This window comes from Penicillium diatomitis (genome assembly GCF_028827545.1).
Source record: "Penicillium diatomitis strain IBT 30728 chromosome Unknown utg000002l_segment0_segment0, whole genome shotgun sequence".
In the NCBI taxonomy this organism is placed as follows: domain Eukaryota; kingdom Fungi; phylum Ascomycota; class Eurotiomycetes; order Eurotiales; family Aspergillaceae; genus Penicillium; species Penicillium diatomitis.
The window spans coordinates 1,811,629-1,838,192 of record NW_026623174.1 but is presented as its reverse complement, the minus strand read 5'-3'; the positions used below and the strand labels follow the sequence as shown (position 1 = coordinate 1,838,192).

General features: G+C 51.9%; 8 protein-coding genes across 8 annotated transcripts; 4 read left to right on the top strand and 4 right to left on the bottom strand.

The window, feature by feature from the left end:
- Positions 1–170: 170 nt before the first annotated feature.
- On the top strand, positions 171–539 carry N7539_001759 (uncharacterized protein; the record flags this gene model as incomplete). The annotated part of the gene is made up of 1 exon (XM_056931362.1): positions 171–539. One exon carries the CDS (start codon positions 171–173, stop codon positions 537–539), a length of 369 nt encoding a protein of 122 aa, XP_056793393.1.
- Positions 540–1,102: 563 nt separating this feature from the next.
- N7539_001758 (Zn(II)2Cys6 transcription factor) lies at positions 1,103–3,291 on the top strand (the record flags this gene model as incomplete). Its single annotated transcript, XM_056931361.1, has 3 exons — positions 1,103–1,701; positions 1,827–1,915; positions 2,057–3,291. 3 exons carry the CDS (start codon positions 1,103–1,105, stop codon positions 3,289–3,291), a joined length of 1,923 nt encoding a protein of 640 aa, XP_056793392.1.
- Positions 3,292–4,576: 1,285 nt separating this feature from the next.
- N7539_001757 (HpcH/HpaI aldolase family protein) lies at positions 4,577–5,793 on the top strand (the record flags this gene model as incomplete). Its single annotated transcript, XM_056931360.1, has 5 exons — positions 4,577–4,644; positions 4,781–4,901; positions 4,970–5,098; positions 5,181–5,523; positions 5,639–5,793. 5 exons carry the CDS (start codon positions 4,577–4,579, stop codon positions 5,791–5,793), a joined length of 816 nt encoding a protein of 271 aa, XP_056793391.1.
- A 778-nt stretch (positions 5,794–6,571) lies between these two features.
- N7539_001756 (putative ABC efflux transporter) lies at positions 6,572–10,856 on the top strand (the record flags this gene model as incomplete). Its single annotated transcript, XM_056931359.1, has 3 exons — positions 6,572–6,773; positions 6,822–10,091; positions 10,183–10,856. 3 exons carry the CDS (start codon positions 6,572–6,574, stop codon positions 10,854–10,856), a joined length of 4,146 nt encoding a protein of 1,381 aa, XP_056793390.1.
- A 790-nt stretch (positions 10,857–11,646) lies between these two features.
- N7539_001755 (uncharacterized protein) lies at positions 11,647–11,994 on the bottom strand (the record flags this gene model as incomplete). The annotated part of the gene is made up of 2 exons (XM_056931358.1): positions 11,647–11,760; positions 11,836–11,994. 2 exons carry the CDS (start codon positions 11,992–11,994, stop codon positions 11,647–11,649), a joined length of 273 nt encoding a protein of 90 aa, XP_056793389.1.
- Positions 11,995–12,571: 577 nt separating this feature from the next.
- Positions 12,572–13,516, bottom strand: N7539_001754 (HNH endonuclease signature motif containing protein; the record flags this gene model as incomplete). Its single annotated transcript, XM_056931357.1, has 1 exon — positions 12,572–13,516. One exon carries the CDS (start codon positions 13,514–13,516, stop codon positions 12,572–12,574), a length of 945 nt encoding a protein of 314 aa, XP_056793388.1.
- A 2,565-nt stretch (positions 13,517–16,081) lies between these two features.
- Positions 16,082–16,624, bottom strand: N7539_001753 (putative extracellular thaumatin domain protein; the record flags this gene model as incomplete). Its single annotated transcript, XM_056931356.1, has 1 exon — positions 16,082–16,624. The coding sequence occupies one exon, from the start codon at positions 16,622–16,624 to the stop codon at positions 16,082–16,084; it is 543 nt and encodes a 180-aa protein (XP_056793387.1).
- A 5,730-nt stretch (positions 16,625–22,354) lies between these two features.
- On the bottom strand, positions 22,355–25,754 carry N7539_001752 (Sec23/Sec24 family protein; the record flags this gene model as incomplete). Its single annotated transcript, XM_056931355.1, has 6 exons — positions 22,355–22,989; positions 23,072–23,263; positions 23,335–23,772; positions 23,836–24,179; positions 24,263–24,360; positions 24,411–25,754. The coding sequence occupies 6 exons, from the start codon at positions 25,752–25,754 to the stop codon at positions 22,355–22,357; spliced, it is 3,051 nt and encodes a 1,016-aa protein (XP_056793386.1).
- Positions 25,755–26,564: the final 810 nt, after the last annotated feature.

Sequence of the window (26,564 nt, the reverse complement as noted above, 5' to 3'; positions counted from 1 at the left end):
TTATTCCCAAATAGGTCACTCGTGTGCCTTTCTCTGTTTCGTTGATCCTATTTTCCATGTTATTATTATTCTCCCCCGTCAATTGTCTTCCCGAATAGTGCATTGCTCTGGCTCCAGCCCTCGGGTCCTTCACATTCGCATTCACTGCAAATCAGAAGACTTGTTCCAACATGTTTGGCAGCCTTCCCCGCATGCAAAGTTTAAGCCCTTCTGCTGCTGGTTCAGAATGGGAAGATCCATCTCTGCTTCGCATGACCCCCGGCTTTTTCTATGACACATTTTATTCTGTGGTGGTAATTCCCTCCTCCTTCAGGTCGACATTCTTAATGAGAGCCGCCTGCCCACCGATCGCGCCCCCACCCTCACACGAGAGACTCCCCTTGACTCGTCTGGGATTGATCGCTGTGGTCATTCTTACTCGTGCACCGACTGTACTATTCTTCCCATCGGAAACGCCCGTCCTCACCTCGCTGAAGATCTGCTCCCGCTCCTCCTGCTCCTCCTCCTCCTCCTCATCCCTCCTCCTCATCGTCGGATGACCCTCGCGCTGGTGAGCCAGCCTGGCCTGTTGTCATTCTAGCCCTTGGGCGTCTTGCCCCCCTCTCCTTCTCCTTCGATTACCTCTTTCGTACACCCACGTCCACAACGGTGGCCGCCTATCACCTATCACCTACCCCCCACTGCCTACGGCCACTGCAACAACCAAGTCGATTAGGATTAGAACCACACTGGATCGCAAAGAAGACTCCTCCCACGATTCATCTCTCCCTATCTCGATTCTGAATCCGATCAAGCCCTCAAAGGACTCGATCCACTCCATCGCTGTCGCAGAGTCCTGTCCGATGACCGACTGGCACTAGGTTAACAGGTCTCGATCTATATACCTGACTCAGTCCTCCCGCGACGGCGTTCTCTTCCCCTCTCCGGCCGGTCTAGTTCCGCCTCGCCCGCTGCATCGATCTCCTCTCGTCATCGTTGACCGTGTGGAGCTCCCTCTTTCCATAGCTTCTCCCTTCAGAAGATAAATCCATCCCCCCCCCCCCCCCCCCTCTCCCGCAGATTGGGTTTATCGGCAAGAGACGCTGTGCTGGTCTTGCGCTCGATGTTGTTCATGCAGAACTCCCCATATTTGACACGCCCACATTTCGACGGGTCGGGGTCAGAGCTTGAAGCCTGCGCCGGACCCTCCTCGGAGATCTCCATCTCCACTCTGGCCGACATCACCAACGCAACCGTGTCAGCCCATCGCAATATCCCCCGAGCCAGCACCTCCAGCACCAGTACGAGCGGAAGCCCCGATGACACCTCGTCAGGATCGCCGGACTGGCCGGGCGACTCGGCCGATCGCACGATAAATGACTATGATGCGCCATATTCGAGCTATCGGCTCTCCTCCCGACCAGATCCTGCATCCGCGGCGACTCCGGGTATGTCGGCCCCTTACGACTCAGATCAACTCCCCAAGATCGAAGAGCTGGACGAGAACGAAGACGACATCCACCGGATCAAGTCGTCAGAGGTGGGGGCGCAGGGGCAGAGTACAACGGCAGCGCCCGTCGCGGTTCCACGGAAGCGTGGACGGCCGCGCAAACATCCGCTACCCACACCGGGCGGTCAAGCCAAGGTGACCAAGGGGCGATCCAAGACAGGCTGCATCACTTGCCGTCGGAGAAAGAAGAAGTGTGACGAAACCAAGCCGGCGTAAGTTCAGTGCGCCATCTGGAGCATCTCAGCATTTGCAACGATGCTTTGCGCATCCGAGCGCTGCTCTCCACCGATGCATATAGCTGAGTGCCAAACGTCTAATGATTTGTATTTGATGACAGATGCCTGAACTGCCAGAAGAACGCAGTCGTCTGCGAAGGCTATCCTCCCAAGGAAATCTGGAAGAGTGGACGACAAAGAATGGCCGATGGTAGGAGAACCCTCCTCACGAGAATCTCTCGGAGAATGCCTCATACCCCGTCCCCCTTCCCCCACCAAACGCGCTCGCGATCGATGAATCCCAATTCACTGGTCGGTCACGACAACAAAAGATAACTGACAGCGGTGACAGCAGCCCGTTCTCATTCCACGGCAATTGTACCTCGTGGTCTCCCATTACTCATTGATGGGATCGAAACCGAGATCGACCGTCGATTCCTCGATCATTTCGTATACGGATTCAGTCGGGTTCTGACTCTGATCAATGACGACTCCAACCCTTTCAAAGAAATCCTGCTGCCGATGGCGACCCAACACAGAGGACTGATGCACTCTCTGATGTGCCTCTCAGGGTCACATTTGTCCGGCATAGATCCAGAGCCGAAGCTCAAAGAGCGCAAATACCACCACTTCCATCGTGCGATTCAAGATCTCAAGGAAAACATCACCGCCAAATCATCCCAGAGCTCAATGGCTACAGAGAGTAGCACCAAAACAGGGAGCGAGACCAAGCAGGATGAGCTTCTCGTGGAGGACCCGATCATCGCTTCCACAATTGCGCTCAGTCTGAACACCATCTGCGAAGGCGAAACGAGTGGCGAGTATCGGCCCCATATGGATGCGGCGCGGTATTTGTTAACTTCCCAGCAACCGCGAAATGAAAAGTTCCGCCAATTTATCGTGGAATTCTTCCAATACCACGACATCTCCAACGCATTGACCTCCTTAGATCGTCGGCCTGCACTCTTGCAGAGTGATTTGCGCTTACCCGACTTTGTGCCGGGGGCGCAGGCGGGAAATTTTCTTGGCGTGTTTGATGGGCTATTCAATTACATCTCTCAGATCACTCAGCTGCGAGATCGGATCCGCGAACGTCACAGTCAAGGCTACGAGCCTGCGGTGGACTATCAGACCCTGAGCGAGGCTGTCCAGATCGACACGGCCATTCGCACATGGAGGACCTCACATGAGAAGGAAACGCCGAATTGGTACTTGGCACAGCTGTACCGTCAATCAACCTGGGTGTATCTCTACCGAACCATTCGACCTTCACGACCGAGCGACAAGATCTCTCAGGTGGTGGAAGATGGACTGGTCTATTTGGATCTGCTTCCCCAAGATGCCAGTGCCTATAGCATTGTGCTGATGCCTCTGTTCTTGCTCGGCTGCTCGGCTTTTGTGCCAGCGCAGCGTGAGCGGATCACACGAGGGTTTGACACCCTGCGATCTTATTCCAACCTCCGCAACATCGAGCCTGCTTTCAAGGTTGTCTCGAGAGTGTGGCAAGTGATGGATTCCCACATTGAGGAGAGTTGGGATTGGGAGAAGATTATCAAGGATATGGATATGGACTTTTTGATCACTTGATCCTGCTTGGCGATTGCTGTCCTCCGCCATCGCCGACCTTCCCTTTCCTATTTGTTTCTGTGATATCCCTTGCATGTTGACATGAATCCGCTGATGTCTCTTTTTATTGATGAATCGTTTGTTCTTTTTCGGGCCCATTTGGGTCTCTCCGTCATGGTTCAATGGGCGTCGCTGCTTCGCTACTGTAATATTGGATCCATTTGCTGGTGACTCGACGATGAAATGGTTTGATGAGTTGGTGGTACTGTACAGTGGACCTGGGCGCGCCGTGGTGGCTGTTTATCTCCTTGTTTTCTCGCATCTTTCAAGGTATTGTTTTTGATGACTTTGATCTGGTATCCTGCATTTGCATTTGATTAGCGGGAGAAAATCCGGTCTGATCTTTCTTCCTTACTTTGGTGTATGTCTCGCTTTACTGACCGCGCCTGTTCTTTGCACTGTTCTTTGCACATGGAGCTTGTGACATATAATCTGCAAGTGACGTCGCTGCAAGTGGGGCCAGATGTTGCGAGCGAATTTGTATATATAAAATAGCAGGCTTTGTGTAAGAATCAAGGTGTTCTGCATAGATGGGTAGAACTTGATTGATTCTATGATGCTTCAGTGCACGAATGCAAGTTCAATGATGTAGTCCTAAGGGCAACGTGTATTCCACTCAACAGGATTGGTACAATCCAACTTCACAGACACCCGGGTGTATCTTCTGAGGTCGTTTTGAGAATTACTCAAGTCGACTGAACGAAAGTCCGCAGGGCAAGCTGAGTAGATCTAACTCTGCGTGGTCCGGACTGGAGTCTTCGCAATTAACATACAAATATTCGACGCCTGTGCCGCGTGCGCTATGCACAACCCACGAAGTTGAAAAGGCTCGTTGCACGGACATAATGGTCGTATCGTCAAAGTCACCTTTACACTTTTCTGACTTGTCCAGTACAGTAGTTACATGCTTTGATTATCATGTAAGCACCGCCGGACATAACTATTAACTAAGCGATCTCAACTTCCACATCACATGATACCTTCAATTCTGAGCAGGGCGCTCGTACTATCGCGGAGTTACCCCGAGATGACAACCCCACCACTACTCTCCCGCGTGGACGTCGGCGGGCGTTGACCCGAGCTTGAAGCTCCCCCACGTTTCGAGGAGACAACCTCGGGTCTCCTCTCTGGATTTGAATGTCGGATACTGTACGGGCAGAGGAACCTTACAATTCACATCTTATCCTTTCTTCACTCTTTCCAATTGTATAGGTCTACAGGTCAGATACCTTTTTTCCACTGCGTGATGTCCTTCTCAACTGCCATCCGCGCCGGTCTCAAGGGCTCAACGCCCGCTTTTGGCTTCTGGCTCACGTGCGTCCTCAACTCCCGGTCCCTGGTCGGGATTCATTTCGAAATGACAACGGCAGTGTCGATGCTCTGCTTGGTCTGATCAAAGAGAGACTTGAGGAAACCTTGGACTTTGGAAACTGATGACTATTCACTATAGTCTCCCTAGTTCTGGGCTTGCCAAGACCATTCTACACGGAGCATCCGGTTCGGAAACGAGATTTAGCTGGGTTCTGGTCGATGCGGAACACGGCCTGATTTCGGATCAGCACTATTATGAGGTGAGAGCTGAGGTCTTAGTTATTCTTCCCACGATCACCGGGCCCGATCATTAATGTGCACCTTGCAGTTGAACAATGCCATTGGGCACGAGAACGCTAGCCCTATTATTCGTGTCCCATGGGCGGAAGAATGGATGATCAAACGTGCTCTCGACTCTGGAGCCCACGGAATCATGACACCCATGTGCCACTCTGAAGTGAGTGAGATACGGGCGGAAAGCGAAAAACAAAAGGAGTGTATTTCCAAGAATAGCTGACACTTGCCTTTTTCCTTCCCAGGCCGATGCAGCCAAAATCGTCCAATATACTCGCTATCCACCCCAAGGTACCCGCGGATACGGCCCCATGTTCGCAACCCATTCTCTCCCCGGCGTCAACCCGGGCCCCGAATACGACGATCAAGCAAACGCCAGCTTGACCGTATGCGTCCAGATCGAGTCTCGGCCCGGTGTGGAGAACGTCGAAAAGATCGCTGCCGTAGATGGCATTGACGTCCTCTTTATCGGACCCTTTGATCTGGCCAAACAGATGAATGTGACTCGGGGTGGCGAGGAGCATGAGGCTGCCATTCAGCGGATTCTAAGTGCTGCTCATAATGCAGGCAAGAAAGCTGCTATTTTCTGTAAGTGTGCCCAAAAAAGAAGGGAAAAAAAAAACAACAACCAAAAGACCTTCTTGATTTGGCTGTCTGTCGTGAATTTTAGTGGTAGGAGGCTAATCTGGGATGGGGGTATTAGGCACGGATGGTTCTGATGCGCGGAATCGCGCGCAGCAAGGTTTCGATATGATCTCGGTCAATACCGATGTGGGCGTTATTAGAACTGGCATGCTGAATGAGCTCAAGACTGCCAATGGGGAGAATGTGCAGGGAGGTCCTCGCCAGGGCTATTAAGGAAAAGTCGTACAGCTGAATGGTACGCGGAGGCAGCGATCACAAAAATCTATTTGATGACAATCTACCCAGACCCTTCAGTGTGGAGAGAAACCTATATTGTTGGATGTTCGTCTGCGTTTTTTTTTTCTCCCGCCTATAAACCCTACTAAGGTTTCTGGAATTACCTCCTCGGGAGTTTGGTTGTCGAGTGACTGGCCTCTGCTGGTCATTGATGAGGCCGCTGAAAGCCTCCGATTAGAACAAGTGCGGTGTTATGACCAGCACGCAAAGCTTGCCACCGCTCGAGCGGATCTCCTGTATGCGATCGATCATTACATGGATGCGTAGTCGACTCACAGACGTGACATTTAACTCATAAAATTGCAGATCGAGTTCCGATCTATGAGGCTCGTAGACTCGCCAGAAATTCAAATATGCCCCGACCGCTGGCGTCATAGTATATCTGTTAATCGATGATCGTGAATGCAATCTCCCGATTGGCCGTAGTAAATGTTCCGGCTAAGAGCGGGTATGTCATCGTCGAGTCAGTCCGAAAAAGGCCACGTGTTGCTGACTCAGCTGCTTCGGCCATTCAGACCATTTGGGTGGATACTGCCTACCTAGGTAGGTAGACGATGACCAATGAAAGTACCCTTTGGAAAGCAGAAACAGGCCAGGCCTTGCCTACCTTCTTAGGGGTCCAGGCTGGGAACGAAAACGAGAGAAGAGACGGCACCAAGAGTGCTAAACGGAGCTAGTCAAACCCCACCCCCCCCCCCAGATAAACGCTTCGGCTATGGAGTCCCTAATCTCGAACTGGAACGGCCGTAAGATAATCCTCGGCGTGTCGGTCAGGAGTTCCATCTCAGCTAATTCGCGAAAGGGGATGGATGATTTCTTCAACGTTGATCCGACTTTGTTCGAGCTCGGCATCAATCTTCGGGAGAACCTGGATCCTGGACAGAGTTTCAGAGAGTCATGTTGTCGCTTTAAGAGGGGTGAGGCGGTTTGGTTCATCTCTTGATACGATCGAGATTGCATTGAAGACGGCGAGGAGCAAGAAACCATCCCTTCGGCCATGGAAAAGGACGAGATTTTGGCTGCAGTCCAAAGGGACGGCGCCGATCTCAACGCCGTCGTCCAAGATGCAGCCTACAATCTATCGCTCCGGGCAGTGAATCCGGTCAATGTGAAAGTGACAGACTTGTCATTAGACATCAATACAGCTCCCCCGATATGGAAGTCATCACCAAGTCAGATACGTGACCGCCTACGTGGTCGTGCGACACAATTATCTTCCAAGCGTGTTTTAGATGGTGTCAACGCGCAGTTGCCGAGTGGAAGCTTGACAGCGATCATCGGAAGCAGCGGGTCGGGTAAGACATCTCTTCTCAACATGATGGCGGGTCGCATGTCTCTTTCGCGAGCAACGGTTGTGGGTGCAACGACGTTCAACGGAGATGCCGACATTGCAAGCGTTCGCAGTGCCTACGTCATGCAAGAAGATGTCCTGGTCCCCACGTTGACCGTCCGCGAGACTCTGCGCTATGCAGCGGATCTTCGTCTGCCCCCTCCCACCACCCAAGATGAGCGATATGCCATTGTGGAACAGGTCATTCTCGAGCTGGGACTGAAGGAATGTGCCGACACTCGGATTGGAACCACCGCGCACAAAGGCTGCAGTGGTGGTGAGAAGCGGCGCACGAGTATCGGCGTGCAGTTACTAGCCAATCCTTCGGTCCTGTTCTGCGATGAGCCCACAACCGGTCTTGATGCAACCAGTGCTTTCCAAATCATCCGTACGCTCAAGAGACTAGCCCAGGATGGCCGAACAGTCGTCGTGTCTATTCATGCCCCACGCTCGGAAATCTGGAGGCTCTTCGACAATATGATCCTCTTGGCTCGCGGATCTGCATTGTACAGTGGTCCCGTGAACGAGTCACTGGCGCATTTCGAAGAATGTGGCCATGTTCTACCACCTTTCGTGAACCCGGCTGAGTTCTTCATTGACTTGGCTGCGATCGATAACCGCACAGAGGAATTGGAGGCTGCGTCTCGCGCGCGAGTCGAACAGCTCCGTCTTGCGTGGCGATCGCGACAGAAGCCACCAAGGAGCGACGAGCAGACAGAAAAGGCGCCGTCATCGAGCCCAGAGAAGAAGAGAGGATCCGGTGCTTCGGGCAAAGTATCCTTTCGTCGTCAATTTCGAGTCCTCACTTCGAGAACTTTTAAAACGACCATACGTGACCCCATGGGTGTGGCAGGTAGTCTGCTTGAAGCGGTCGGGATGGCCGTGATTAACGGCTGGATATTCTTGCAGCTTGACGAAAGCCTCGCGGGCATCCGATCTCGACAAGGAAGTCTGTATACAGCCAGTAGTCTGAACGGGTATCTGATTTTGCTATACGAAACCTACCGGCTCACAATCGACATTCGTCTGTTCGATCGCGAACGCAACGAAGGCGTAGTTGGAGTTCCGGCATTCTTGTTGAGCCGACGGGTGGCTCGATTCCCACTTGAAGACTTGCCAGTGCCTCTTCTCTTTTCCCTGATCTATTACTTCATGGTAGGGTATAGGCTGGAGGCAGCACAGTTCTTCATCTTTTTTGTGCTATCCCTCCTGACACATTATGTCGCGGTGACGTTTGCAGCTGTGTCAATTGGCGTGGCTCGGAGCTTTCCGGGCGCCAGTCTCGTGGGAAACTTGTGTTTCACCCTGCAGTCCTTTGCCTGTGGATACTTTGTACAGTCTCAGCAGATCCCGGTCTATGTCCGGTGGCTGAAATGGTGCGCCTACACGTTCTACATCTTCGGGGCACAATGTGCCAATGAATTTATCGGCGTTGGCAACTCGAAACTCGGCAATTTTTACGCCTGTCCGTACTCTAATGACCCTCGGGACCCAGCATGTCGAGAATACACTGGTCGCTTTATTATGGACAGCCTCGGCCTGCCGTCGAATTGGATCTGGCGACCGATCGTGATTCTTATCGGTTTTGTTCTGGGTCAATACCTGGTTGCTGGTCTCTTGCTGCAATACAATCGATTTGGAATCGACATTGCTCAAGCCCGACCAGCTGAGAGTGCTTCATCCGCGGAGAAGGCCAAGATCTCAATTCGTCCCGCGGAAGAGGCCCGGCGAGTCGCCATCTCGTTGGACGAATACGCCCTCGAAATACGAAAGCGTAGCCTGCCCTGGCAGCGCAAGCGCAAATTGCAGATATTGCAACCAATCACGGCTGAATTTCATCCCGGACAGCTCAATGTGATCATGGGTCCCTCCGGCAGTGGCAAGACATCGCTACTGAACTCGATTGCCCGAAGGCTTCAAGGCTCAGCGAGTACCCAGTACCGGGTGACAGGACAGATGCTATACAATGGCGCTGTGCCGTCGGAAGCTGTGATCCGTTCGGTGACCTCCTTTGTTACGCAAGACGACGACGCGCTGATGCCTTCTCTCACTGTACGGGAGAGTCTGCGCTTTGCTGCGGGGCTGCGACTGCCGACATGGATGACTCGCGAGGAGAAAAATCGGCGCGCCGAAGAGATTCTATACAAGCTAGGCCTTGGGGAATGCGCAGACAATCTTGTTGGCAGTGAACTGATCAAAGGTATCAGCGGTGGCGAAAAACGTCGAGTCACGATCGCGATCCAGATTCTCACCGACCCCAAAGTGCTCTTGCTGGATGAGCCCACATCGGGGCTGGATGCATTCACGGCCATGTCGATCATTGAAGTCTTGCAGGGTCTGGCAGCTGAAGGGCGGACACTGATCATGACCATTCATCAGTCGCGGTCAGATCTGTTTGGTCATTTCTCGCAGGTCCTGCTGCTCGCGCGAGGCGGCTTTCCTGTGTATGCTGGCGGAGGACAAGAAATGCTCCCACATTTTGCGGCTCTGGGTCATGAATGTCCCCAAACGACCAATCCAGCTGACTTTGTGCTGGATCTGATCACGGTGGACCTGCAGCAAGAAGACCGGGAAGCCATTACTCGCGACCGGGTGCGCAAGCTCATCAGTTCGTGGAGCGAGCGAGCACCACAGCTCGGACGCACGGCGTCTCGCATTGCAACGCCTGCCGAGCTGGGTAGTCTGCGAAGACAGATGCTACCATTCCGAGTGACTTTCCCACTCGTTCTGTATCGGTCATTTTTGAACTTTTGGCGCCAGCCGCCCTTGGTGATGGCGCGGTCGATGCAGATTGTGGGGATATCTATCATCATGGCGTTGTTCTTTGCGCCTCTCAAGCATGACTATGCGGCTGTGCAATCTCGCATGGGATTCATTCAGGAGTTTGCCGCCTTGTACTTTGTCGGTGAGTCGTCAATATTTTCTACCCAGGAGTTGATGGGCGTGTGCATGTCGAGGACGGAGGTCAATGGCTGATTCGGTGAGACGTGAACTAGGTATGCTCCAAAACATCGCCATCTACCCCAATGAGCGGGACGTGTTCTACCGCGAAGAAGCGGATAGTTGCTACTCTGCCGAGACGTTTCTTCTTGCGTACACGACTATTGAAATACCCTTTGAGATTCTCTCGTCGCTCATTTTCGGAGTGCTGGCTGCCTTTGCGGACAACCTCAAGCGGACCGTGCAGATCTTCCTCATCAGCGCCTTCAACTGTTTCTGCATCATCAACTGCGGCGAGTCCGTGGGAATTATGTTCTGCACACTATTCTCGCACGTGGGCTTCGCAGTGAACGTGACCTCGGTGTTGCTCTCCATCTCGACCATCCTCGGCGGCGTGATGAGTCTGAATGTGAATGATGTGCTACAGGCTCTGAACCATCTGTCGCCGATCAAATATTCGATCGCTAATCTGGCACCCTTTTCTATGCATGGACAAACCTTTGACTGTACCCCCTCCCAACAACTGGCGGATGGAAGTTGCCCGATCTCCACGGGCGAACAGGTGCTGGAGCTGTACAATTTGAACAAGGACGGGGCTATGAATGTCATGGCACTGGGTGTATGCACTGCCATCTATCGGTTGGTCGCCTATGCATTTGTCAAGGCGATGCGATCGCATCGGCTGATGGAGAAATGGCGTGAATGGCGACAGTCTAGGCAGGCCTCGTGAAAGGAATGCTCGAGGAAAATGCAATTGTGGATTGCGCTGCGCTTTGCCCAATTCCGTATGATCTCACTTTTCGTTAGGACGAGTAGCCTGAAGCGGATAGTAGTATTCGGTTCATGGCCATGGATATCATGGGATTCCGTAAATGACCGAATGAGCGATTCAACTCTTTTCACCATATGCTTTCCAACCTTCGGCTTTCAGCCCAGTACCTCTGTCCAAACTGTGACCACGAGATGAATGCGTCCCTCCCCCCCCGGCGACGACTCGCTTGACGAGACCATCCACCGTGCTTCAAAGCACTCTCACCCTGCTAACTGGCCAGTTTTCTGCCCCAAAAGTCACGGGTGTTCCGAGCCGTGGCTCCTGATGAGTCAGCAGCCTTTCATGGTAGTTATTAATGTAGTATGATTGGTGGAACCCCTGGGGATTTACTGCCAAACTCAGTCCACCGGTCCGGTTAGACGAGGACTGGAACTTTGGACCCATGGAGAGTACAATCCTTACGAAGTTATGTACTACTAACTAAGTTAGTACTACGGCCTTTAGTGTCACTGACTTGTTGGACCTTGGGACTTGTGTCTGTGGAACCCACGCTTGTCACGATTACCGCATTTTGGGGCGGAGTTCTCTTCGGACAGATTGGCTGGGGAAGTACTCGTGGATAGATTTGGGTACGACTTGAACGGCGCGCGGGGACCAGCTCGACCACTGGGAGCTGAGTAAACCATCACTTAGGGACCGGCGAGAAAGCCGGGTGACGGGGTTCAACCCAGAGTCCAGTTACCGGGCTTCAGGAACCGAGGTCTTGTCGTTCGTGCGCAGAAGCAGGGTGTCCGATTGCGCGCAGGAGTTGAGAGTCTAGACGGCATTTGAAGTCGATGTCGTTTACTTCTACTACTGGGTTCTATGTGGATCAGTCAGTGTCTAAGGTGGTGTCTACCATATAGTATCACTAGTTATGTGGTATTTACTCACGTACCTCGAGCTTCCAGCTGGGTAGTGCAGTGACATGAGGGAATTGGGGATTGAGAAACGAATCTATACCGGTCCACTTTCGATCTTGATCCTCTTGTCCTCCCCACCGCAAGGCCAAGGGCCACCAGGAGAGGAGAACGCCTGCGATTGAAATCCGCTCCATGTTCGGTCCGAGTTGAGTTACACTCGGATTCTGCTTCACTCCCCCGGTTTAGCAACTGTACAAAAAAGTGGGGAAAATTGATGGACGACGACTGGATGAATTAGATGAATTAGTCCACTGTCGACTTGTTCTGAATACCTACATCAACAGTCAGAGGTGGTTTTTGAGGATCCCCAAATCAAGAGATTGTGACACAGTGCAAGCCTCTTCGAAAGGCAACTTTTCTCATGCGCTCCTCGTACTCACATCTTGTCACTTCGTAATGATGTCTGACGTCTGATGTGTGTAGATGCGACGATTTTGAACCGAAAAACTCATGCAGGGGACGTTGACTTAAAAGATGTTCAGAACCTGACCTGCATCGAAAATTGTATTTTACTGTAGCATATTCGCATTTCGCAATAATATAACCCTTCTGCTACAAGACTTCGATTGACTAAATCCAGTCTGTGGGTCGTATGTGTCCTTGCCTAGAATCTGGAGAGTTACACTATTCCTGCACCCCCGACTCTCCCTACACAAAGAGTTAGTATCCCCCAGGCTTATTCTCAGTGTCAAGACCTTTCGCTTGTAGGCGTCATTGCTCCTCTTTCGGATGTGGCTTATCTGTGGACTTCGGTGACCTTTCGTCGACATTCGAGGCTAGTAATGAGAGCTTGCTCACTGCAAGAAGGTCTTCGATGTTGGTACTTCCGCACGGGGCAAGCCCACCACAATCTTCAAAATCCCTCAACACCTGGTCAATTATCTCCGCCTGACCACTCATGTGTAGGAAGTTTCCAATGGAAGCGTGGATTTCGAGGAGTTTCGGATGTGGGAGTTCCCAACTTCCTTTGTGAACTCGAAACTTGACAAGTCGATTTCTGGGTAAACCCTCTATTGACCTGGTCGGAATTCCGGGAAAGGTCTTGATTCGATATTGGTGAGCTATTCCGGTTGCCTCAAAAATAAGGTTAAACTGTCCGAATTCAGTATGAATCAGGGCGTCGAGCATCATGACGTTCTTTTCTGAATTAATCTGTTCTGAGGTAAAGGATATTCGGCGAAGAGCTGGAAAGTAGCGCCTAAGGTTAACCCAGATCTTAGCGTGTCGATCCATAGCCTCGCCGCTCTTTATATCGAAGGATCCAAGAGCAAATGGAATAATATGCGCGACTTTAAGACGGGCCGTTTTTGCATTTTGTGGATAGGGGTGAAGATAACTATAATACCCCGATGCAAGACACTTATTGCCATCTCTTTCTAAACAGTGGGAACGGAGTTGCGACTGAACGCTTCTGGTGATTAAGTCGATGTCTTGGCTCTTAGGATCCTCGATTGAATCTTCAACACCGGGACGCGGGGAGAGAGTGATCTCAGTAGGTGTTTTTCCACCCTGTGCTTTCAGAGGAATCAACAGCCCGGTTCTGATACATTGGACTAGTTGCCGAAGCTTCTCATCGTCTGCACACCCTGAAACGTCGTCCACCAGATTCCCTTTTCCTTCAGGAGGAAGGGTCTTGAAGAAATTGCGAAGGAACATCTGAGTCTTGTCCGTGGGATTCAGTGGAGTATAACTTTGCAGCTTTTGATCCAGCTTCTATCCTGATGATGAGCATTTTGGAAAGAAAAAAGACAAGACAAACGCCGAGGCACTGACCGTCTTCGAAGATGATGACATGTTGGGCCAGTCTGGAGGGTATAATGGTTCCGGTACAAGCACGATGGCCGAATCGGCTGGGATATTCGAAACGGGGATCGATGACAGATGCGGACGATAGTTGAAGCCTTTGCGCGTGGATAGATGATGGGCGAGTGCGATTGGTTGGAGCCCGTGGAAGGGAAGTGAGGGGCGTAAAGCCGGGCTTCAAGCCGCAACTCACCGCCTTCCCTGTTAGGAGAAGGTATTGCACATTGAGGGCTGGAACGGTGGAACAGGACAGTACAAACACCTGTGTAGAATAGCGGAATGATCAATGATCGGCTCGGCCATAGATTGGGTCACTGTAGTTCCTGTGAGTAAAGTGGGAGAGCTCAACGCAGTCCGAGCACGGACAGGTCGAGACACGAGATACTGTAGCAGGCTAGCAGCAGGCAGGCAAAACAAACTCCCCACCAGCGAAAGACCAGGTTGAGGGTTCAGGCCGTAAAAACATACAACAAAAAAAAAACAAAGAAAAGTCCCCCCTACGTGCTCCCCCCCACTCCACGAACAAGGTTCCTAACGAGTTTTTCTCCTTTCGTCCTCGGTGGAGTCTGTGGAGCTTCTTCGAATTCTAGAATCTCCACCAGATACACTTTGCCTTCTTTTTCCCTTTCTCTTCCTCTCTCTCTGTGTTAGTTCCCTTCCGCCACCCGCCAAACATCTTTGGCCCAGTGATTTGGTGAGCGAATCGGAGGGGCGGGGGATGTGATGATGGATTTTGATCGTTTGAAGAAAAAGTGGACTGGGGAGGGGTAGGAGGGGTACAGTCTGTGTGAGCGCTGAATACTTACTAGTTAGTAGTACTAGTAGTGACTCGTGAGTACCGAGTCACTGAGTCACTGAGTACTGTGTAACTGGGAGTGTGCACTACTTCCAAGGTGTAGAAAGATCACCCCTTCAAGAATCCAAAGCAGAGAGGCTCAAGCACAAGCGTCAGCACATACACCAATCCTACAACATGGCCCCGACCAAAATTTGCAATTCCACCATACCCAAGCGAGCGGGAACAGTCCGCATCAAATCAACTCTTGAATAAATTGACTTTGCACGCGATAGTCTAGACTCTCGACCAGAGGTCGAGAGGCGAAAGTAGGGTTCGGTATTGTTTGAAGGACGGGCCCTTCGAGGTTCAACTTGTTGGAACTTCCAAGCAGCCGGGGGAGGAAGGACGGAGGAGGCTGATCATAGTCATCCCATCGAAGGAGACGAGGACCTGCCGAGGGGACCTGGAATCGAGGTCGAGACACGGAGACCGTGTGTGATGTTTTGACTTTGGAGAGGATTGGATGTTCTTGCTTTTCGGTGTGCCCTTTCCTGGTCCGTTTGGTGATGCTAGCCTGGTATTATTAGACTTTTCATGAGGGTGACCCCATGGATGTTCCCTCATGTGTGGAGGATCAAGACCCAGTGACATTCGAGGTAGATGGTGCGAAAGGTGTTGGATTGGTTGTGTTCTGACATACGTGTTTTTGCCATGGATGAGAGACAGAGCATACTACCTGCTGGAGGTGGAAGGAGGTAATTAGTTCGGTCCCTGCAGGTGGCAACCGAGCTGTTCTCTGCAGGAGGACAGGATGCCATTTACAAGTCGCACAGAGTACAAGTCCATTTCACCGTCTAGACCGGTGATCGAAGGAATTGACACCCTCTGATGCTGGAATCTTTTCCATGTGATAGAGGACTCAGTTACACCATCTACACAAGCAGTGGACAAGCAGTAGACAAGCAGTAGACGCTGGAAAGTGGCACAAACGTTCAACTCAAAAGTCAATGATTGAATGAGGGAACAACACCCAATCTCTATCTCTATCAAACAGGTCTATTTTCAAGAAAAAAAACAAGATCCCCCGAGATCTTCAATCCTATTCCAGGAAAGAGGGGTATATAGCACAAGCAAAGAAGAAAAGAATTTTTGTTTTCTTTTGTGGGACATGACACAAAAAGATGGAAGGGGGGTAACTTCATAGCTCGTAGACGACGTCCTGCCCCAGCGGAGAATCAACCGCTCTATTGACAAGATTGTGGGGAGGGAATCATGAAGGCATGTCGAATCAACCGAACATGTGTTGTTGTGTGAGGGGGAGAAAAAAAAAGGGTCCCAAAAAGAAACAAGGACATCAAAAAGAGGGCCACCGACTTGGGTGGAACGAAGGAAAAAAAGGGAAAAAGAGTGTCAAGAAATGGAAAAAAAAGTAAAAGGGATTGCCTCATCCAGCTAAAGAGACGCTTCAGATGGAGGCAAGGAGAAGAAGAAAAAGATATGTGAAAAAAAACAACAACACAAGGACCCTGTATATTCAAAGAGAGTGCTCGGGTCAACCGGCAGAGGAGTTGGAGGGGGCAGGGAGAAGAAGAGAAGGAGAGAGATCAGAAGATGATTGCAATCCTTCGAATGGCAAGCATTTACTGGCCGATGGTCAGAGAAAGACCGGTGTTGATGGGGCAACCGTGAGTGGCGTAGTCATCAGTAGGGATCAAGTAGGCATCCGAGCAAGCAGAGTCGCCAGCCGCACAGATGGCCGAAGGGCACGAGGAGCTGGATTCGGTGGGCAGAACAGCAAAGCCGTACTTGGTGAACTGGGAGTTAGAGCCCATGTTGATACACGACAGATCCCAGAAGATGGTGTCGACGGCCTGGGTGTACTCGAACTGCAGCACATCCTGCTGGTTGGGGTCGGTGGACAACTTGATGGAGACACCACCCCCGTTGGGGTTGGTCTGCCAGGCCTCGGTGTAGACACCCCCGTTGGCGGGCAGGGTGATCATGGGGCCGGAGACATCGGTCACAGACCAGGCATAGACGTCGACACTGAGGTTGTTGGTGATGAGAACGGAGCCCCCGGTGGCGGTGTTGTCACGACGGACCATGTTGGCCAGGTTGTTAGGGAGAGCAGAGGCCAGAGCAGCGAAGGCAGCGGCGAAACCGAAGGTCTTGGTGAACATCATCTTGGGCAGATAGATTGTTGGAATTGGTTGATTCTGGCGTGGAGAGAAAGTCGGGTGCAAAAAAGAACTGTTCGACAGATCTATAGAGAATGCAGGCGAGAGTCAATCTCGAAAGGAAAGGCAGGTCCCGAGGAGTGGGAGTGTGGATGTTGGGGTTGGAGAAGAGAGAGAGAGAGAGAAGACGTGTTGTCTTCTAGAGAATGAATGTGCTGTTGAAATAGAAGGCCAGAAATATTGTCGTGGATTGGACCGGGCCTTTTTATAACTTTGAAAGGCCGGGGGGCTTCTGAATCGCCTCGCGACGGCCAGGTACCGGACCCAAGAAACGATGTGAAAAACGTGTGCGGGCCTAGCCATGCCTCCGGATCCATGGATCACATCGAGGCACAAATGGATACCAAGTGGATGCCAAGTGGATGCCATGTGGAGCCCCTGGGCTCTCTTCTTTTATTCTTTTTGGTTGCCTTTGGACAAAATTCCATCAAAGAACCCCCGATTGGAGTCGGGTGGAGCCTGGATGGCAGAGCCGAATCATCGCGAAGCCTTCCCAGGCATCACAACGAGGATTCAAACTGAGGGCAGGGCCTGGCCCGAATGGCCCGAGGGTGGATTTTGATTATTCACGCAACCTTGCAACAGAGCCTGCCGGTGAGGTCAAAGGAACACCATGCGGTCATTTCATGGGGAGATAGGTGGAAATTGTGTAGTCTGTAGGTACCCACTACTTCACCTTACGAGCAGCGTAAGGGTAGAAGTCAGGTATTCTACTGGCCAGAATGAATTTGAGGTACAACTCTGCCCCCATCTTGCACATGCCCGTGATTCTGATTCTTCCTCAGTCTGTCTCACGGCAGTACGGGCTTTTGCTTGGAAGAGGCAGGTCGAAACCTGTTTGTCCGGATTGGTCACGATAGGCTCTGACGCTGACTCGGCATGAGAACAAGAGATTCCGGAACAATGGGAGGTGTATGATCATCTAAGCAAATGAAGAAGATGCACCCTTTCCCAGGCAGCCTGATGCGCTGTGCTGGTCGCCATGAATCTTCGTCATGATGGCCTAACCATGACAAGCGGTGTGATAGGACAACTTCCACGCCTTGACGTGTCCAGCAGTCTCTGGGCAAGCTACAACAGACCGGAAGATCAGGGAATGCTTCTGGTTGACAGTTTGACACGGCGGTGGACAGGTGACAGTTTTATCGCCTGTAGGAGGTAAGAGACCTGCCAAATTAGTTTGCACCGTAGTTGGGACAAGATGGACGACTGGGGCAGCTGATAGCAGGAGGGGACTATTACTGCACTTGGGAGTGAAGGCTCTTTGTGTGGTGGTAGAACCGTAGAACCGTAGAACCGTAGAACGACAGCATGTGACAACTCCAATCCTGCACACGACACGGACGACGCAGGTCCCGTTGGCCCGACCGGCGTTCATTCTGCTGTGGTGGGGCCAATCCGCAGAGACGAGTTGTGCGTGGAAGCAACAATCTACGAGCCCACTTGTGCGTCAGGACGTGCATACAAGCCCCCAGGCTGCTGTGGCAATAGATTGCCGACGGGCCCGTTCGACACCATTTCAGGCGGTCGCACACGTCATTTCTTTCCGAGCCCATCCGCGGGTCTCGGTCAGGAACTCCCAACTTTCGGGGGAACCCAGAACGAGAATGGAAGAGCCCCAAAATCGGGATGGCAGAGAGAAAGAGGGAAAGAGAGTTCAGCCCGCGGCAACGGAACGACCTCCCTGCCAGCATAGGAGGACCGAGCCCGCAGACAAAGTTCTTTTGAGGTGGACCATGAGTATCCTGTCTGAAGGAACATCTCAACCCCTCTTCGAGGCTTATCTCACCCATGGCCATCGTGAAGTTTGAATCATCGAGCCCAAGGATGTAGTCGCTTGTCAGTCAGTGACTCAGTGAGTCAGACTCACTCACTTAACTTACCCAAGTACTCAGTAGTAAGTAGTTGCCGCAGGTGTAGGTGACCACCCCAAACCCATCCATAAGGTACTCTCCACTGTCCAGTGCCGGGTACCAGGTAGAGTCGCCAGTTGGCCACGCTTCAACCGTTGGTACCTGTCCGCTTCTCGGGGATCATGAATGGGCCCGGGAATTGATGCCCTTTCCATCATGAACCAGGTCCACGGAGATGAAGAGTTTGGAAACGGTCTCGTGGTCGTCCAGTCGTGCAATGGCCATCACAAGACGAATCCTTTCTCCCGTGGATGTCATCGTCGTGTGTTCTGTGTACGCGACCGCCAAGGGGCAACCGAATCTCACATCTACTTTGTCTTCGTTACCACGGCGATTTCAAGGTAAGAGGGAGTAAGGCATTCAGCAACATGTGCTCTTGTCCTTGTCATTGTCAACCCTTACCATAGCTCAACATGCATGATCCCAGGTACTACTACTAACACTCTACTACTACTACTCTACTACTACTACTATACTACTACTACTACTCATCCTCCTCCTCCTCCTCCTCCTCCTCCTCCTCCTCCTCCTCCTCCTCCTCGGTCCCTCTCCTCTTCCTGGCCATCGGAGAACAGCAGCTCATTTGGCCAACACATCACCCCAGGATGGGTCGACTTGACCTGTTCCACTCAACGCTGGCGGAGGCCTTCTTCATCTTGTCTTGTATGCGTCTGGATTGGTTCGAGATACTGTCTTGCACGAGGCGCTGTTAGGCAAGTTTGGACCAGTCAATCCTCCGAGTCGGGTTCCGATGGTCTAAGCATTGCACTTCGCAAAGTTCGCCGTACCCTCGCTAGTAGTATGATGTAACAGTACATGGCATTCTATACAGTATACAGTATACACTAGATGAGTAGATGCTGAGCCCTCGAGTTCCACGCGCTCTTGTCCCGTGCGCCCTCGTTCCTGAAATCGGTACCACTTTCTTCAACTCTTGTGCCCGACCTGTTCGAGAAGACGAAAAGTCTTCTCGTTCGCCTCACGCTTCTTTGGCCAACGAGACTCCGGTGTCCCCACTCGGAAGGGGCACAGTGCCCTTTTGACGCGGCAGGGTCCATTGGGTACCTGACGATCCAGCCTGATCAGTGCGCTCGGGTGGCAAACCAAGCCTGTTCAGCTCCACGCGTGGCTTTTCTCTTCTTCTTCTCTCTTTTTTTTTTTTGTCGTTATTATTTTCCAGCTGGATTTTCCATCCTTTTTGTTCTTTTTTTTTTTTTTTGGTTTTTTTCCTTTTCGACTAAATTTCAGACTACTGGTAAGATCTGAGAAGATACCAGATGTGATGCCTTTTTGCTGAATCGACAGATCGCTGATGATAGATAGAAAGACTCCTCTTCTTGTTCTTCCTTCGTGCTCTGCCACGCCTCATACTAGATTCCCGAAGACTGAATAGGGAATGGTCCCCGGTTTACTCTGCCATGTCAGACCGCCTTGATCCACGGTTCTAGACGTTCCCCCCCCCGCGCGACGTGAAAAATGGCTTCCCGAAAATGACCCGCCAATGAGTTCTAAGTATCTGAAGATGGACTATGGCTATCCGCTATACTACTGTATCCCCAAGCAAGCGATGAGGGGTTTTTTTGGGGGGTGCACGTCAGGCACAGCCAGTCATGGTCAAAAAGGGTTGTGTTCTGAGGGCACCTCTGATGGTCCATGCTCGTACTGAATCCTACAGCACCTGAGCACAGTAAGTACTACGTGAGTACTAGTTACGGACTCTACGGAGTGAGTCTAGTAAGATATGCCATTCCCACAGTCGAAGCGTGTGGGTCATCGGGTAGAGTGTCCCGATTGTGAGCCACACGGCGGCTCACTGGCTTCTAGCAAGGCTGGCTATCACATTGACAGCAACTCCGGGCAATGAGTTGCCCGAACCCTTTCCCCAGGGCTTTTTGTCTGTCTACATCTGCGACTCCATATGGGACTTTCAGGATTTCCTTCCCTACTATTACCCAAGTCCAACCCACAACATTGAAGGGACAAACACTCACCAAAAAACCTGCCTACAGACTAAAGAGTAGTAGTACAGACAATAAACAACGTGGAACGGCAAACTCGCCTTACCCGTACGGCGTACAGTAGTCCCGATCCCATGCGCTGTGACGCCTCCCCGTCGACTCTTAGCCCGCCACATGTGATGGAGACACATGAGAAGTGGACCAAATCACCCAATGGAAAAAAAAAAAGTCTTTCGCGATAGATCCACAAACAACAACGGCAAAAGGTCCAGAGCGATGAACGATGAACGATCGATAGGCCATGGCAACGAGGAAAAAGAGACTCGTTCCAATTTTTGCAAGGTTCCCACCAGACCTGGGTCCAGGGACGGCACTTCGACCTTCGTCCACAAGGGTTTCTTTCCACTGAAAAGCCACTGCGTAGTCTTGCTGCGGACTTGGGAGGCCATTGAACCTCCGGAGTCGTGGCCCTTTCACGTGAAGGCCCTTGCGAGTCGCGACTGATGCAGCAACGAGGAGTGCTGGACTGGTCCGATGTACATGTGTAGCTGTCTCGTCCGTTGTCTACTCGGGGGCTCAGTAGTACGCCGAGATACCCTACCCATCAAATGCAGGTCCCCTGCCTATACAATAGGTCAACGACGAGGCATTTGTACTAGACCGCCTCTACCCACCTCAGCTCTGCCCAACAATGGATGATCCGAGGGGTAGAAAGCGCTGACGTGTGCTTTGCTACTTGCATGTGCCAGCGAACATCTCCGCTCGTTGGATATAATCCAGTCAACCAGATCACAAGCGACACACCTGGATGGTTGCGCCGAACTTGGTTGGCCGACTGGTAGAGCTGCGTATCGGTCTTTTTCCAGGGGGAAATTGATGGTACCGGCACGAAACGTGGAGTTGATCTCATGGTTCCATTGTTCCTCAAAGCTGGGGTATCCCCCAGTGTGTGTAGGTATAAAACACGGTATGATGACACTCAAGAACCTACCGTCGGCGAACAGGACATACTGTTTTGTTTCCTCATACCGAATCACAAACTTTGTTAATCCAGACGGTGGCGCGGGGTCTGGCGTCTGCATAGGGCGCAGACCCTGGTGCATCGAATGGGAAAAAGTAACTGCTTAACCCTACACATCGCCGAGGTGAGCCCGAGAAGCCATTACACGCAGCCAGGAATTCAACACACAGTGCGCAATTTCAGATGGAACCCACACAGTAAAAAGAGGTAGAAAATAAAAGAGGATGGTATAATAATATGTACAGAATGACTGGTCATCAGACCACTGGTACTTCCGGGGTGAGAGGCCTTTTCAGTAGTTAGAGGACAGTGACACAGATCGTGCTGGCAGTGCGTACGAAAACAAGGAAAGAGGCTAGAGATGATCCGTCATCCACCGTGCCAGACGGGTTCCTAGGGCCCACCGGCCCAAGCCCCGAACAACCACTCCCCTTGGCCGACGAAGGAGTCTCGGCACCTTCCTGCTTGGGTTCCACCCGGAGGGCTCCGGTGCATTGTCGTGGAGCGACCAGCCAGTTCAGTAGCCTAGCGTATCCGAACAAGGCTTCCAGAGCGCCCGAGAGCTTCAAGTGTGCCAGTGTGGTGACAGTGCACCAGAAGCCCTGAACAAGAAAAGGCAGCCGACGCCGTTTACCGTCACCCGGCCCAATCTGAGCCCGCCACTCTCATACACCAAAAAGAAAGCGCCTCCCAAAGGAACTACCCCGGCACACAAGTCGTTCCTCGGTGCAGGACCTAGACCGTTCCGCGTGAAAAAAAAAAAAAAAGCATGTGCACGGCCATCTTACCACATAGGCGATCGCAATGCTGAAAGATTGGCCAACGTCCCTTCACTATTGGACTCTTCCTTCTTGCGATGACCGGCCAGTTCCAGATTGATCTGCCGATGAATGTGTACCAGCCAGTCCACGTAGCTCTGCGCTTCGTTGTTCCGGTCTTCCAGCAACAGTCGTGCGAATTCATATTCGGCCCCATCAAGCCCTTGTCGGGCCAATTGGATAGTGACGGCCTTCGATCCGCGCACGGTCGAGAAATATTGCAGTAGATTTCGGACTTGGGCGTTGAGATGAGTATCCAACACGGGCAACGAAGACATGTTAGGATTCAGCCCCTGCAGGGAATTTTGACCGGGTCCGAAAAGGTCCTCCAAAAGGTTGGGAGATACCTGGGCATGCAGCCAGAGCAAAATAGCCTGGCCGTTGTCTACAAGATAGACACCACCCTCTTCCACTTTGGAGAAGCTTGCCCGTACTGCTGGCGGAACCTGGAGTTGACCATGCTCGTTGGGGAACCCGTCCTCGGGTTGCATGTTGTGGATCGGGATAAGCCGAGGGTAGAGATAGAGAGACATTTCAGTGCAGCCAATGGACCGAATCATGCGCATGTCGTGGACACGACGATCAATTGCCTCATTGCCACCTTTGAATATATCCGAATGTTAGATTCCAACTGAATGATACCCCTGAAGACAGGGAGCAGAGAAACTATCGCATCAACTTACCCTTGAATGCCCTCGACTTGACTAAGCTGAGCATGTACATGGAGAACTCCTTGAGATTCTCCGGCAACACCAATTGCCCCGGAGGATGAGAGCCAGAGAACATCTTGCGGTACCCGCTGAAGATGTCGACAGTCTTCTCTGAGATGTGGGCGCGAATATCCTTGAGGCTCTTGTCGTGAGTTTTGGAGGCGGCTGTAATCAGGAAGAGCAACATTAGCCATAGTGCCAGGGTTTGGTATGTCAGTGTTCACCTCCCAACTCACCTTCTTTGGCGATGACAGACACAATGGCGTCCTGGTCAACAAACTTCATTGTTTCCATACCACCCTCGTTAACGGCAGCCACCACGTTGATACATCTTACACGACGTTGACCATCGGCCGAAGTGTAGAGCAATGCAGCTTGGAAATGAGCGTCAAGTTTGGGATCCAGCTTGCCATCATAGCTGAACAGAACTCCAATGGCTTTTTCAGCGTCGATACTGCCAATTTCCAAGTCCGCGCCTAACGTATGCTGCACAAAGTTTCCGTGGTATGATGAAACCTGGAGCCCGTTGGAGCACCGAACCTTCATCAAACACTGATAACCCGTCTCTCTGATGATAGCGTGCGCCAGCTCTTTTCGCACCTTGAGCACATCTCGGGGTGCATGGTAATTGGAGTAGAAGAACGTCTCTCCACCGCTCACGGCGGCGACATGACCTGTACTTCAAAGTCAGAGAGTCGTGCGTCTACTTTCGATCTTCAGCATTCCTATGCACTTACCGATAGTAGCGACATCCATGTATGTACCGCCGGGGGATGCAACAAAGAAGTCGGTGCCCACACCGGCCTCGGCCATCTTGCTGGCGATCTTCTTCCAGCCTGCATCCTCGGCTGCGTACAATTTCCGTTCACCGTCAGTTCCGTGGAGGCTCCGGTCGTCTCGCTGCTCGGACAACTTTCCAGGTCCCCAAGTCGGTAGACTCGCAAGGGCACAGACGACCTTGCCTCCCGTTGGCTGAAGGGCCGCGAGAGCCGCATTCAGCGCAGGGAGCAACGCCGATTCGGGAGTTTTGACGTGAGAAAACATGGTGGGTATCTGCTCCAATAGAGATAAAACAATGGACCTGATTCCTGTCAGTAACTACTTGCAGAAGTACATTCTTCCCATGTTGAACCGAGCATTGGCTTTTGCCTCAGATACACATACTTTGACTCATATGGATCAACAAAGAGACCGTCACTTAGAGGCACGAAGGGCTCTTCAAGATCAGTCATCACCATCATTTGCGCTTGATTTAACGTTGACTACCAAACTGATTAGCACGATACTTGTCGCTTCAACTCAATGCACTTACCGAAAGATTGTAAAAGTGGACTTCCTTATCATAGGTGACAATGCCAACCTTTGCTCCCAAGGGCAACTTGCGCGCCTTCGCCTCCTCGCCTTCGGAACCGTCCGCCTCCCTGTCTTCGCCATACAGCGCATCTGCGATGCCAGCGCATACGGCCTTTAAATAACCACGTTGTATTGACTCTCGGCTCACATCCACCAAGATTAATGTACGTAGACCCACGGGCTCCTTGTTCCAGTATTCCTTGGGTACCAAGAATTCAACAGTACCCATCATCAGCTCTGGCCTTTGCATGCGATCAACTCGGGCGCCGCTGGGGTCCAAAGGTGCGTAATACTCGGTAGGAGTATCATTCGGGAATGTGCACATGTTGCAGACAAACTTGCTGCCACCTGCGCGGAACGACATGAATGGGTTGATGTATGTGCGGCATCGACGACAACGGGGAGGGCCAGCATCCCCAAAGTCCAGCACGGGAATTGGTTGCTCACCAGGGTCCAGAGGCGCGAGTGGCTGGAGGACCATCCCTAGAGGCAGACCAGTGGAAGAAAGAAAGTCCGAGGTAGATGGGATATTATTCAGGGTCAGACGAGCGTACTTGGGCGACGAGTTGCCTTGGTCGTGAGCCACAAAAGGAATTGCAGCTGGAGGCGGAAAGTGACGATCCATGGTCGGGTAGACATGATTGAAGTAATACTGAGCGGGCAGGTCTCGCGACCGGGGGATACTTGGGATCTGTTCAGGGTCAATACGGCCTTGGGTGGGCACAGTGCCCGCGCCGCCGGACATGCCAGGTTGTGAAGTCATTCTTCCCATGGAGAGTGCTGGTTGAGGTGTCCCTGCCGGTGCAAATGTCGCAGGGTTTTGATTGAGACCAGTATTCAAGAATTGCGAAGCAGCTTGCGGACCCGTCGCCGGGGGAATTGCGCCGTTGAAGCTCTGCACAGGGCCAGCAGACCCAGATCCAGTTCCGATATCGTGATGGGCATGGCGATGCTTTTTCCGATGCGTTCGAGAAGTGCCGTCCGTTGCGATTCCCAGACCACCCATCTGAGAAGCTAGTCCGTCGATGCTCGCGCTCGCGCCGGCCCCTGGCAAGACTTGTTGGGCGGGATTGTATGCGACATCAGGATTTGGACTCTGATGAGGCGTTTGCGGAGAGCCGTAAGCAGGCCATTGACTCGTAGTGGGATTTGTGTATCCGGGTCCTGGCTGAGGGGAGACAGAACCTGGGGGATAACCTGCCGGAGGATACGGCTGCGTCGAGTGAGGGGGAAATTGCTGGGCTTGAGGGTTGGAGGGGTCGTAGCCAGCCTGGCCCGTTGTATGATACAGTGGGTTGGACATGGTGAGCTCGAAGAAGATTGATTTGGTACCAAATCAAGTCAACAAAGCATAGCGATGCAAATGAGAGGGTGCTGTCCCCGCGCCTTTGATGATATCGACGATCCGCTCGGTGTATTGACCACCTAAACCTCCCGCGTCGCGGACGTGCGGAAATACTTGGCTCCGAGATCCATATGCACGTGTAGATATGACCATGACATTTCCAGACTCAGTGAAAAGCCTAGATTCACGTCGGCAATCCGAGATTGATTGTTTTTGTGCAGAATGGAGAATATTTTACGCAAGATGGATCTCAGCTTTGGGTTAAAACTAGGGGGAAGATTTCCTCGAGTTCACTGCCAAATTCGCATATCCGATCGGTGGCCGAAAAGTATACCAATGAACAAGATAAACATGTGAAACCTGTTTCGAGGTAGGCGCCTCGCCTGACCGAGCATGAGGGATCAACACATTTCAGTAGTATGTGGTGTGTACGTTAGTGGTGTTTGCTGGAATACTATATTGATGTTTTGTTGTCGATCCCGTCTTCGGTCCAAGTTATCTACCCAACTCTTCGCAGATCTGGGGAGAATGCCTGCCCTCCTAGGTGCCAGAAACCCCATTTCAACTAAGGCTATTCCAATAATCGGACTACATCTATAGCCATCGCAAATACATCAATACTCTACAATTTCGCAAGTAGGCTGCCTGACGGGGAGTCATACTCAAGTAAAAATAAATGGCCACCTCATGATGTCGCAGATTGCCTCCCGCGACGGACGGTGAATACGGTCCGTACTGATTCAGGCTAGCCGTTGACTGATCAAACGC